At 42.8% G+C, this 13,750-nt stretch overlaps 1 protein-coding gene across 3 annotated transcripts in view; it reads left to right on the top strand.

Moving 5' to 3' along the window:
* The window catches only part of gpnmb (glycoprotein nmb), a 38,322-nt gene that overhangs the window by 3,519 nt on the left and 21,053 nt on the right, over positions 1-13,750 (top strand). The window contains exon 2 of one of the 3 annotated variants that reach the window (XM_062957424.1): positions 8,407-8,510. The exons of 1 other annotated variant lie outside the window; for it this stretch is intronic. In XM_062957424.1, coding sequence (XP_062813494.1) covers positions 8,407-8,510 — 104 coding nt within the window. Of the gene's footprint in view, positions 1-8,111; positions 8,378-8,406; positions 8,511-13,750 lie in introns of those variants that run through there. One more of the 3 variants, XM_003222024.3, reaches the window with a different exon arrangement.

Here is a 13,750-nt window from a genome sequence, read left to right as displayed (position 1 = left end):
GGAACCACTGATTTATGGGCATTACTTTTGTGAAATTCTTTCAGTGAGCTACTTGTCTTACCCATGTAATTAGAAATTTAGCCATATAATTTAAATTCAAGACTGAAAAATTACTAAGCTACCGATTTGGTCCACTTTTAAATGTATGAATGAATGGAGGAGGGAACAGAGCCAATATACTGAGGGTATTGTCAAATATTATGAAGGAACCGTGTTTTTAAAAATCTCTGCTGTTCTCATTCCTGTTTATCTACCGTAGCAGTAAACAAGCTCTTTTACTCCCTGATCTTTCTCTTTTAATGGCTTGATTTCATTTGAAAGATGCATTTATTGATTATTTATTTATTTACTGCACTTATACCCCGCCCTTCTCACCCTCAAAGGGGGACTCAGGGCGGCTTACGAACTATGGCAATTATTCAATGCCAGATTCAGATAATAACAATATCAATAAAACACTGAAGGGACCATAAGCCAGAAAGTAGTAAACTATTGCCTATGTAGTTTTGCCTCTGCATATGCCCCTCCCTTTCCGTGAGCTGGTGCCTTTCACCAGAAAGTTCTAAGGAGAGAAGAAAGCTCAGATTAAACAAGTTAGGTCATTGGTATCACTTATGTCAAGTAGGTGTGGAAGGTGAGGAAGACCCTCAGCCATTGGTCAATTTTAGATAAGCCAAAGGTATATATTCTTTGTTTGCTATGCACATGTTGCGGCAGCCATTTGCAAGTACAAACCTTTTGGGGTGTATGGCTGTTCTGCTTTCTCACAGCTGTGGTGAAAATAAACTTTGCTTTTTGCATCTCCCACGAGACTGAGTTTCTTTGCCTGATTTCCCTCCTGAGCCAGGACCCTTTGAAGGTAATTGTCTTACAACACAATATTATAAAACTATAAAAAAACATACATATCAATTAAATAGTCTTTCAAATGATTAAAACATATTAAAACATATCAAACAAATCAAATTTACATTGCACTGAGGCATAATTACAGGTCTTACAATCCAGTGGCTTAAACAGCTAAAACCCTGATAAATAGCAGCTCAACACCCTCAAACCATTGTGACACACAGCCCACCCCCACCTAAAATTAGTCCAATCCACCCCACACCCAATTGTCCTTAAGAAATGTCCAGCAGGCTGATGAAAGATTACCAAAAAGACATCCAGCTGGTCCAGTTTATTTAGCCCAGACCAGTCCGTTTGGTCCGGGGGTGGCAAAGGTATGGCTTGCTAATAAAAGTACAAATACTGAGCGATGGCAAGCCACAGCGTCTTCTCCAAGGGCGACAATGACCATGGAGGTAGAACAAGCCAGCGGTGGAACACTGCAGCTGTGTTGTGGGGGGTGATGGTGGAGGAGATGGAAAGGCCCAACATTAGAGGCAGGCCAATGCGGCCACTCACTGGTGGCTCCTCTCTCAGTTGTTTTTACCAGTCTGGGCTGCAAGGTTTTAAAGTGGCCAGCAGCATGGAGGAGACTTGTAAAAGCTTCTCTCTCAGTTGGTCTTACCAGTCTGGGCTGCTGCTGCTGCTGTTCAATCACGTAGTCGTTTCCGACTCTTTGTGACCTCATGGACCAGTCCATTCCAGAGCTCCCTGTCGGCCGTCGCTGCCTCCAGTTCCTTCAAGGTCAACCCAGTCACTTCAAGGATACCGTCCATCCATCTCGCCCTTGGTCGGTCTCTCTTCCTTTTTCCTTCCTTTCCCCCCAGCATTGTGATCTTTTCCAAGCTTTCCTATCTTCTCATGATGTGGCCAAAATACTTCATCTTTGCCTCTAATATCCTTCCCTCCAGTGAGCAGCCGGACATTATTTCCTGGATGATGGACTGGTTGGATCTTCTTGCGGTCCAAGGCACTCTCAGGATTTTCCTCCAGCACCAAAGTTCAAAAGCGTCTATCTTCCTTTGTTCAGCCTTCCTTATGGTCCAGCTCTCGCAACCATAAGTTACTATGGGGAATACCATTGCTTTGACTATGCGGACCTTCGTTGACAGTGTGATGTCTCTGCTCTTCACTATTTTATCACGATTTGCCATTGCTCTCCTCCCAAGAAGTTAACATCTTCTGATTTCCTGGCTGCAGTCTGCATCTGCAGTGATCTTTGCGCCTAGAAATATAAAGTCTGTCACTGCTTCCACGTTTTCTCCTTCTATTTGCCAGTTATCAATAGGTGTAGTTGCCATGATCTTGGTTTTTTTGACATTTAACTGCAACCCAGCTTTTGCACTTTCTTCTTTCACCTTGGTGATAAGGTGATAAGGCTCCTCAGCTCTTCTTCACTTTTGGCTATCAGTCTGGGCTGCAAGATTTTAAAGTGGCCATCAGCGTGGAGGAGAGTCGTAGAAGCTTCTCTCTCTCTGCATTGCACTGTGGAATTAATGCAATCTGATACTGCTTGAACTGCCATCCTGAGAGTTGTAGTTGTACAAAGTCTTTAGCTGCCTCTGGCAAACAGTGCTGGTGTCTCAGCAAATGACAATTTTTAAAAAAATTGAAACCATGTCTTTGGTTGAAACAAACAGGGCTTTCAAATAATTCACGTTTTGTTTTGAAAGCTAGGGCTGATGTCCAGTTCAAAGCATCTGGAATGCACCATGAGATCTAGGATTTTGCAAATGTGACCTTGGGGAAGTCACACATTCTCGGCCACAGAAAACCCCATGATATAGATTTGCCTTAGAGCAGTGGCTCTCAATGTGTGGGTCCCCAGGTGTTTTGGCCTTCAGCTCCCAGAAATCCTAACAGCTGGTAAACTGGTTGGGATTTCTGAGAGTTGAAGGCCAAAACATCTGGGGACCCACAGGTTGAGAACCACTGCCTTTGAGTCTCCATAAATTGGACTCAACTTGAACGGCTCCATTCCTATCTTCATCTCTGAAATATCGGATGCTTTTTGTACTGATCCCTAAACCAACATAAGCATCAGGAAAGGATGATAGAAAGCTAAACTGCACTGGGGAGATCAGACCAAACAAATGGTTGTGCTGAGGATCACATGCTACATAGGAGATCCTTTTAATATAAACATCAGATTACACAATTTCATCATGAGTGTACTTTTGCAATCCTATCACCAATAAATGGTAAACAGAATTTTTGTAGTTCTTAACTTCTTCACTAGCTTTTTTTTACATTTCTTTTCATGTCAGTTGTTATGATGACAATAAGGAGATAGAAAAACAGCACGCTAAAAAAAGTTATGAGCTTTTAAAAAGTTCCTTTTCTGCTTGAGTTGATTCCTTTCATAAGGTGGTTATGAATTGTTTACACCCTTTAACTTACAGATCTTACTGATGTGATTTCTCATCATACCTGTGTGTTTGTGTGTGTGTATGCAAGTGTCAAACACCTAAGAATCACGAGGCCACGATTTGAAAACCTAATGTGAGATTGCATCAGATAAGGAGCCAATTGTGTTGGGAGGAATATGAAAAGGTGTGGTTGACAGTTCTTGCCATGCCTCTGCATTTATAAGTGTTTAGATTGCACATGACTCTCCCAACGATCTATACCGGGCATGGGCAAACTTCAGCCCTCCGGGTGTTTTGGACTTCAACTCCCACAATTCCTAACAGCCTATCGGCTGTTAGGAATTGTGGGAGTTGAAGTCCAAAATACCTGGAGAGCTGAAGTTTGCCATGCCTGATCTATACAGATGGAAATATGAGAGCCCTTTTCTCACCTAGAGAGATGAAGGTTTAAAAAAAAAGACCCAGAATTTGAGAATTTCGCCTTTCCAACAGATAGTCATCCGCCCACGTTTGTGGTTTTGACTTGTGTGGATTTGATTATTCACTGATTAGATTAAAGCGTTCTCTCTAAGAATCTCTAAATCTTTCAGTGCAATTTCATGGTCAACTTCCTTCAAAGGAGAACCTAAGAGATTTCTAAAGAGAACACCACTCTAGAAATATTTAGGACAGTGGTTCTCAACCTGTGGGTCCCAGATATTTTGGCCTTCAACTCCTAGAAATCCTAATAGCTGGTAAACTGGACGGGATTTCCGGGAGTTGTAGGCCAAAACACCTGGGGACCCACAAGTTAAGAACCACTGCTCTAGGACCTCATCACAAAAGGTGGGGAAAGCGGGCGGTAGTGTCCATTGCGTTCCGTGGGGTTCCCTCTTGAAAGAAGATGGAGAATTTACTCGTCACCACCACCACACAGGATGCATCTCTACTCGTTTTTAGTGAAACCATGCACTTCATCCCTCACCTCACAAGCAACTGTTGTCTCCTCCCACTCTCGTATCCGAGGAGTGCACTTGTCACACTTTTTTATTGCACAATTATCAATAAAACATAATTACAGAGGTTTGAAATTGCACAGTTACAGCAACAGCAACTTTTTAACAAAGGAGGATAGAATTATTTACCATGCTCATCAAAGTCCTTTTCCATGTCCGAAGAAAAGGAGTATTGAACAGCTGCCAGATGAGGAATAACAAAGGAAACGGATCCGGGAGATACTCATGGCACCTTCTGAAGAAGACACGTTTGAAGGGTTTTCAAGTGATGAGGAGTCAATGATGGAAGAGGGAGACGGGATGGATGTGAATAGAGGAACTAAAAGGGTTCTCGGGAGCAGGAATTAGATGAGGAAAAGAAGAGGAAGAAGCTCCGGGATATACTTACTGCTCCCACAGAGGAGGAATCGTTTTTGGGTTTCTCTGGGGATGATGGGTCTGGAAGTGATGAAAATGTAGAGGGCACATTGGACTGGACTAGGGTACAAGAAATGAGGGATGTGTTTGCAGAGCCAACTTCTGGTGATACGATTGTGGGGTTTTTGGGACAGGAGGATTGGCAAGCAGCTGATACACCCGGGGCATGGGGAGACCAAAGTCTTGACAGGATGGAGGAGTTGGAGGGATGATGGGCAGGGTTCACGTGTAACGACAGGAACAGCTGTGGGGAATGATGATGGGGTGGAGGCCAGCTCATCCTCTGATAATGATGTGTAAGATAAAAGCAAGGTCTAAAATGGGGATCCTTTGCAGAAGGTAAAGTGTCGTTTTGGCGTAGGTTTGTCCCTGCCTGTGTTTCCTGTTGGGTTTTGGGTCCTGGCTCTACAGCTTGGAGTTCCTGGTTCCTGTGTTTCTTGGATTTGGACTGGACTATCGTGTATGTGCTTTCTCCCTCCCTGGACCTTTGGACTGGCGACTTCGGCTCTTTTTGACAACCTCTGGTAACGACGCTTGGATTGGTTAATTGTGGTTGCAGCTGTCTCCCTCCCTGGACCTTTGGACTGGCGACTTCGGCTCCGTTTGACGACCTCCGGTAACGACGCTTGGATTGGCTAATCGTGGTTGCAGTGTTATCCCTTCCTTGCTTCGATTTCTTTCTCTGGCTTGGATTTCCCTCTTCAGAGAGCAACCTTTAGATTGGCTGTCTTCAGTGCGGCTTTTCCCCTCCTTTGCTCCTGGCTCCTGGCTGACTCTACCGCGGCTTGTGAAAAGATCTTGAGGACGTCATTAATCTGTTTCTTTTGGTCAGTTTTGGTCAGAGACACTGCAGTTAAGTGTCTCTGAGCCTGTTTTTGAGTGACAATAAACTTTTTGTTTAAACTGGCTATTGAATGTGTGGCTTTTTAAGGCGCCTGTGTTCCGACATTTTAAATCACATTTCTAATCTTTTCAAATCTTTACAGGAGACAAAAAAAGATTCCTCACTCCCACCTGCTGGATATTTGTGTGTGTATCAGGAGTGACTTAAGAAACTGCAAGTCACTTCTGGTGTGAGAGAATTGGCTGTCTGTGAGGATGTTGTTCAGGGGACGCCTGGATGTTTTGATGTTTTACCATCCTTGTGGGAGGCTTCTCTCATGTCCCCACATGAGGAGCTGGAGCTGACAGAGGGAGCTCATCTGTGCTTTCCCTGGATTTGAACCGGTAGGTCAGCAACCCAACCTCCAAGTCAGCAGTCCTGCCAGCACAAGATTTTAACCCGTTGTGCTACCGGAGATTATTTATTTATTTTACTTTATTTGTGTGCCAACCAATAACTCAATCTTTCTGAGTGTTTCACAGAAAGAAAGAAAAACCTAAAGAGAACTTCTCAGTATACATGACTCTTGTTTGGTTAGAATCAGGAGTTAGCAGACAAGCTTTGATGTAGCAAAATGGAGTCTCATGCTTTGCATTACTGATTCCATGTGACCTACTGTGCTCCCAGAGGGATGCTTCTAGTGCTGCTAATGAAAAGGCATTGTGTGCTCTATCTTGCTCAATAGATTCTTTATGAAACATATACACACACAGAATGAAGGCATGGTAGGTAATCATGGGAAGATTACCAACGGAAGATGAGGATATCTGGATTCACTGTAAAATTTTGTTCTCTCTAGAAATTTCTGGTCTTGCAATATGATTGAAAGAAGTTGATTACAGGCGGGGGCGGTTCAACCGCCAGGCAAATTAGGCACATGTCTGTGGTGCCATCTTGTAGGGGGCGCCGTTGAGGTGCTCCCTTGAACTGGCCCTGATTACAGGACCTAGAGATTCCTAGAGAGAACATTTTAGATAAAATCAATAGATAATCCGCAAAAGTCAAAACCACAAATGGTGAGGGTCCACTATACAGAAGGTAACTGGAATGACAGCTGAATCATCATTCAGAATGTTCCAAGTCCTGAACAGTAGACTGAGGGAATCTGGAACAAGCAGGCCTCCTGGACACCCTCTGCTACTTCGTGTTTCTAAATGGTATGGCCAGCCATGTCCAAAAGTGGTCCCAGATCCAGTATAGAAAACCTGCTACCATGGAAAATGCAATGATGAGCTAGGCATACCTTTGTTTCAATTTTTTAGAGCAGGCTTGTCCAACCTGTGAAACAGAACAGCTATGAATGTGGTCCAACTCAAAATTGCAAACTTACTTAAAACATTGTGAGATTTTTTGGTGATTTATTTGTAACTCGATTGCATGCTTCTCAAGCACAAACTTTATAGACAACAGAATAGAATGGAATAACACTATGTAACAAAATTTGAAAAAAAAAACCTGTTCCTGGTTTGACTGTGTTATTTCCTGTTTAATTCTGTGGTATTTACTTTGAAATTAGTTGTTATACTCCAGAAACTGCGTTTTTGTGGCTGCCACAAACTGTGTTGAGTTGGTTGAGATTCTACGAGATATTCATTGAAAAACTATAGCAAAATGTGTGGCAGGATGTCTCGCAAAAACAAAGTTTTTTCAGTTTAATAAACCTTTTCCATGTTTTTAATGACAGAATCAATTAGGAAATGACTTTTATAATCCAGGAACAAAAATTGTGTTACATAATGTAATGAGTATGTTACATTCACAAATTTGGAGTATTATCTATAATTCGCATTATAAACAGTTTGGCCAGAAGACCTGCTCAACGATTTTAAAAGACCCGCCAGCTAGGGTGGCACATAATTAGGAATATATATATATATATATATATATATATATATATATATATATATATATGCGCTTCTCTATGGTGGCTGATTTAATGAAAATTAGGAGATATATATATATATATACACACACATGCGCATCAGTTTCCATTTGTGTTAGTGTAATTTAGTGTAGTGGCCCAAGGAAATTCTTTTTATTCCAATGTAGCCCAGAGAAACCAAAGGTTTGGACACCCCTGTTTAAGAGTCTCTTATATTGCATAAACATTTGTCCATAGTTCCACAGAAGGAAAATTCATTTTTTAAATATAAAAATGGCCTCTCTTGCTTCTCCACTCCATACGTCAACGTTGCATTTCTCCTGCAGGATTCTGACCAATGATCCAATGAGAACAAGACTTAGCTACTAGTCTAGATGTTCTGGCTATAATACAGAATCTGTAAAATACTTCTGGTCCCTGAGTCAGGAATATTTATCCTGTTTGAAGAACAGCAATAGCTTGGGGGGAATGCAGAAGCTGGCAATTCTTGACCTGCTTGTAAGAAGCCACCTAATAAACATCTGCACACTCTGCAAAAGTTGCAGTATTACTTTAGAAACATACAACAACAATACAGCAAATAAACCAAGCTGTGAAAAACCTCTTTGGATGTTGAAAGTGAGAGGCATGAGTCATAAGCACATGAGCTGGAAAGGAGAGAGAGGGAGCTGAAGACACAAAATCATGCATCTCTTCTTAATGCCCATCACATGATGAGCCCCAAGGCTTTAATTTAATGAGAGGGGAGGTGGCCAAGAGAGGGAAAATTATACCCAGTTCGACTCAGAAGAAGTTCCAAGGAGCAGCAAATTAACCTGTGCAGGTTTTGTGATCTCAAAGTCCAGTTATATCTCCTACACGAGAATGAAGTGGGCTTTTCTCCTTATCTCCCTTGGATACCTGTTGATCGCTGATGGAGTCTTACCTGCTGTGGCCACCAAACGTGAGTTGCTTGCTGTCTTCTCTCTGCAGGAAAACCATTCCTAGTATTGGCCAGGGGTTCGGAGGGGAGTGCAAGGCACTAGGGTCCTTTCAAAACAGAAGAAACTATAGACTTCAGCAGGTGAAGGATGCGGGTAAGCTGATGTACACAGAGCACAAGAGCAGTTTAATAGAAGCACAAGAGCAGAGGTCAGTTTGATTATTGGCAATGGCAATGCCCAGAAACTGAATTATGACAGCACTTGCAATTTCTTGCTGTAAGTGGGCTGCCTGGGCTGCCTCCAGGGGCAAAGCAAGAATGGGCAAATTGGAAATTCCTGAACAGACTCAGAAGCGGAGTGGGCAGATAAAAAGACAACTTGGCAAGGTGGCACTACCTGGAGAAATCCTCCACCTCGTGTGACTGTGGAGCAGAACAAACAGCTCCGCATATGTATGCTTGCCCACAATGTCTTGCCTCATGTACAGACAATGCAGTCGCTGTTGCCCATTTTTGGTCTAAAACTATTTAGCTGCTTGTGATTCCTTTATTTTATCACTTTTAAACTTATTTAACCAGTTTTTTTTAATACTGGTAGCCAGATTTTGTTCATTTTCATGGTTTCCTCCTTTCTGTTGAAGTTGTCCACATGTTTGTGAATTTCAATGGCTCCTCTGTGTAGTCTGACATGATAGTTGTTGGAGTGGTCAAGCATTTCTGTGTTCTCAAATAATATACTGTGTCCAGGTTGGTTCATCAAGTGCTCTGCTATGGCTGATTTCTCTGGTTGAATTAGTCTGCAGTGCCTTTCATGTTCTTTGACTCTTGTTTGGGGGCTGCATTTGGTGGTCCCTATGTATACTTGTCCACAGCTGCATGGTATCCGGTAGACTCCTGCAGAAGAGAGAGGATCCCTCTTGTCTTTCGCTGACCGTAGCATTTGTTGGATTTTCTTTGTGGGTCTGTAGATAGTTTGTAGGTTGTGCTTCTTCATCAGTTTGCCTATGCGGTCAGTGGTTCCCTTGATGTATGGTAAGAACACCTTTCCTCTGGGTGGATCTTTGTCTTGCTTAGCTTTTCCATACCTCACAACCTCTGAGGATGCCTGCCATAGATGTGGGCGAAACGTCAGGAGAGAATACTTCTGGAACATGGCCACACAGCCCGAAAGACATACAACAACACTGTGATCCCGGCCATGAAAGCCTTCGACAACACATTGAACATCTCTACGGGAAGAAATTGTTCCAAAACACACGGAGATTGGAAAAACTAAGGACCAGGAAAGCACATCTGCTGTGTTCCCTGACCTTCCTTCTACGCTGCAGAGACACAGATACCATCCCACAATTTCTTGCAGCCAAAAGGACTTTCAAAACACCACAGCCTCATCATATCTACAACCGCCTGGAACCAACCTCTTAAGAGAGAGAATCCACACCATCCACAAAGAACTCGCAAACACAGACAAAGAACTGCTGCACCTCCATATCAACATCAGCCAAAAGATGAACACCCAAAACTGGGATAAAATAGCCTCACCGACAAAAAAATGGAGAAAGACATGGTTCTCCACACCAAGAGACAAAAACAAAAATTGAATAAATTACGTAAGCAACAGCCAAAGCCAGAACTGGATAAGTCACGGACCATCATCAACCTGACTGACAGACAACTCACTGAAGACCAAGTATCCATTCTATCAAAAGGAGGAAATTTTGCGGTCACCACCACCAGGATCCCAGTAGAAAACATAATTGCCAATGTTGAATCAGCAATTTACCGGCTCCCTGAGGAAGAAGCGGAGGAGGTAAGAATGGAAACAGCAAGGATCCTGAGAAATGCAAAACTTCCCCCCAGCAACATAACAAGAAAAGAAAGATAGGCCATCAAAGATCTCAACTCAGATCCAGAAATCATCATTCTCCCAGCTGACAAGGGGAATGCCATGGTAATCATGGAAATAGAACAATACAAAGAAAAAATCAGACAACTTCTAGATCCCACAATTTACAAGAAACTGAAACAAGACCCTACTAACAAAATCACCAGAAAAACGAACACTCCAATCAAGAACTCCTCCATTAACTTTAACATACGTCAACAGCTGTGCAAATCAGAAGCCCTCCCACCCAGGCTTTACGGACTCCCCAAAATCCACAAGGACTCCATCCCACTCAGACCCATTGTAAGTGCCATTGGATTGCCGACTTACAACCTGGCAAAATTTCTGGCTACACAGATACAAACCCACATTGGGCTCATTGCGCACTATATCAAGGACTCAACACATCATAGAAAAGATCAGCAACCTCAATCTAAGCACCAAGGACATCCTGATCAGCTTTGATGTGGTGTCCCTTTTTACCAAAGTCCCAGTAGCTGACACCCTCACACTAATCAAACAAAACAGCCCTGTTTCACCATTGCCTCACCAACCAGCTACTTTCAGTGGGACACTGGATTCTATGAACAGAAAGATGGAGTGGCCATGGGGAGCCCTCTCAGCCCAGTAGTAGCAAATTTCTATATGGAACACTTTGAAAAACAAGCCCTAGAAACAGCACCAAAAAAGCCAACTGTTTGGTTCAGATACATAGATGACACCTTCACAATTCGGAGCCATGGAGAGGAAGAACTCAGCAAGTTCCTGGACCACCTTAACAGCATCCACCCAAACATCCAATTCACCATGGAAAAAGAAAAGGAAGAAAAACTGCCATTTTTAGATGTTCTGGTCATCCGCAAACCCAATCAACAATTGGGCCACACAGTTTACAGAAAACCTACACACACAGATAGATACCTTCATAAAAACTCCAACCATCACCCAAGTCAAAAAAGGAGCACAATCAAAGCCCTGACAGACCGTGCACAAAGAATCTGCGAACCTCACCTCCTCCAAGGTGAACTAACCACCTAAACTGGGCTCTACAGGTCAATGGATACTCCACCACAGACATCAGAAGAGCTGCAAGGCCAAGAACAAGCCATGAGAGTCAAGACAAAGATCCACCCAGAGGAAAGGTGTTCTTACCATACATCAAGGGAACCACTGACCGCATAGGGAAGCTGATGAAGAAGCACAACCTACAAACTATCTACAGACCCACAAAGAAAATCTAACAAATGCTACGGTCAGCGAAAGACAAGAGGGATCCTCTCTCCTCTGCAGGAGTCTACCGGATACCATGCAGCTGTGGACAAGTCTACATAGGGACCACCAAACGCAGCGCCCAAACACGAGTCAAAGAACATGAAAGGCACTGCAGACTCACTCAACCAGAGAAATCACACAAGTCAAAGAACATGAAAAGCACTGCATTCAACCAGAGAAATCAGCCATAGCAGAGCACTTGATGAACCAACCTGGACACAGTATATTATTTGAGAACATAGAAATGCTTGACCACTCTAACAACTATCATTTCAAACTACACAGAGAAGCCATTGAAATTCACAAACATGTGGACAACTTCAACAGAAAGGAGGAAACCATGAAAACGAACAAAATCTGGCTACCAGTATTAAAAAAACTCAAAAATCAGAACAGTAAATAAGAAGCAACACTGAGACATGGGAACTAGGGGCAGTTAACAAAGAATGCCCCCAGGCAGAAAGTAGCTAGTAGATGTAGCCATTCAATGCAAATTAGGGTGATTAACTGGAACATTTATGCTGGTCCCTCACCCTGGACTTCCCACAGATATATATAAACATTCCTTGCTTAGCTTTTCCATACCTCACAACCTCTGAGGATGCCTGCCATCAGAGGCGGTCCAACCATAAGGCGAAATAGGCATTTGCCTGTGGCGCCATCGTCCCGGGGGCACCATCGTCCTGGGAGGAGGGCACCACTCTCCACCTCCTTCCTTCTCTTTCGGGCCTTCCAGCGGCTGCACTGGGCCTTCCGGCCGGCGCAGACCCACCTTCGCACCACGCAAGCCCACCTTTGGGGCTTTCAGAGATTGTGAGGTCTGTAGGAACTTGGAAGCTAGGTATGTGGGGTTTATATATCTGTAGAAGGTCCAGGGTGGGAGAAAGAACTTTTCTTTGAAGCAGGTGTGAATGTTGTAATTAATCACCTTGATTAGCATTTAATGGCCCTGTGGCTTCAAGGCCTGGCTTCTTCTTGCCTGGGAGAATCTTTTTTTGGGAGGAGTTAGCTGTCCCTGATAGTTTACTGTCTGGATTTCTTCTGTTTTCAGAGTGTTGTTCTTTATTTATTGTCCTGATTTTAGAGGTTTTTTTTTAATACTGAGGGCTATCTGGGTTATCTAAGTCCACACTGCCCTATATCCCTGTTCAATGTTTAGTACTAAATTTGCAAATATAGTAATTCCTACATAACATTACCATGTATTGAACTGCTTTTTCTATTGATTTGTTGTAAAACATGATGTTTTGGTGCTTAATTTTTAAAATCATAATGTAATTTGATGTTTTATAGGCTTTTCCTTTATACTTCCTTATTATCCAACATTTTCGCTTATCCAACGCTTTTATTTTTCAGTGATTGGTTTGGGGGGGTGCCAAAATTCTGTTTGCCTACACTTGAAAAATACCTAGGGCCGGCTCTGCCTGCCATAGATGTGGGTGAAATGTCAGGAGAGAATACTTCTGGAACATGGCCACACAGCCCGAAAGACATACAACAACTCTTTGGCCTTCTATTCCAAAGAGTGCTGGTGTCTCACTAAATTACAACTCTCATGATTCCACAGCATTGAATCAGAGTTGCAAAGTCCAAATTTACTTGACAGTGTCAACACAAAGTCTTCCATTTTTAACTTGTTGAGGCCGATGGAATTTTTAATGGGATACATTTTGCCTGTTTAAACCTGTTTTAATCTTGTGTTTTTAAAGACAGAATTATGATTTAATAGTTTTCTGTGATGGCAGGCCCGAGCCTTGGGAGAACTATAGTGTCGGGCTTTACTAGATGGCTATCTGTATACCTTCTATTAAGATCAAAACCCTTAACATACAGAGGCACTTTAGGTAAGGTGAACAAATAACTAAATGAGTTTACTGAAAACAAGATGAATAAAGGGTTAACTCCACCGGGGGGTTATGTAAGACAGCTTAAAAATACATTACAGAAGGAGATTTTGCTGGTTGCAGTCATCTCTCTAGAGTCTTTGAAAGTCCTCTGTCTCTGGTGCAAAGCAATGGCTCACAAGCTGGAGCCTAAGCTGGAGTCTCAACCTTCTTTCTTTGTGAAGCCTAAGCTTGTCAAAGGCTTCTGTTTTCTCTGGGACTCATGGTATAAGAATACTGCTGAATGCAGTGTTTAGTGCTAAGGATGCCTGTTTTGGATTGCTATGCCTAGGATTTCCAGACAATACCCAATCCTCTAAACACTGTAGCTCTGCTGCAGAAAGAGAAGAAGTC

Source organism: Anolis carolinensis, chromosome 6, assembly GCF_035594765.1.
Source record: "Anolis carolinensis isolate JA03-04 chromosome 6, rAnoCar3.1.pri, whole genome shotgun sequence".
NCBI lineage: Eukaryota > Metazoa > Chordata > Lepidosauria > Squamata > Dactyloidae > Anolis > Anolis carolinensis.
Note: the sequence above shows the minus strand (reverse complement) of the source record. Positions and strands in the feature narration are given on the sequence as shown.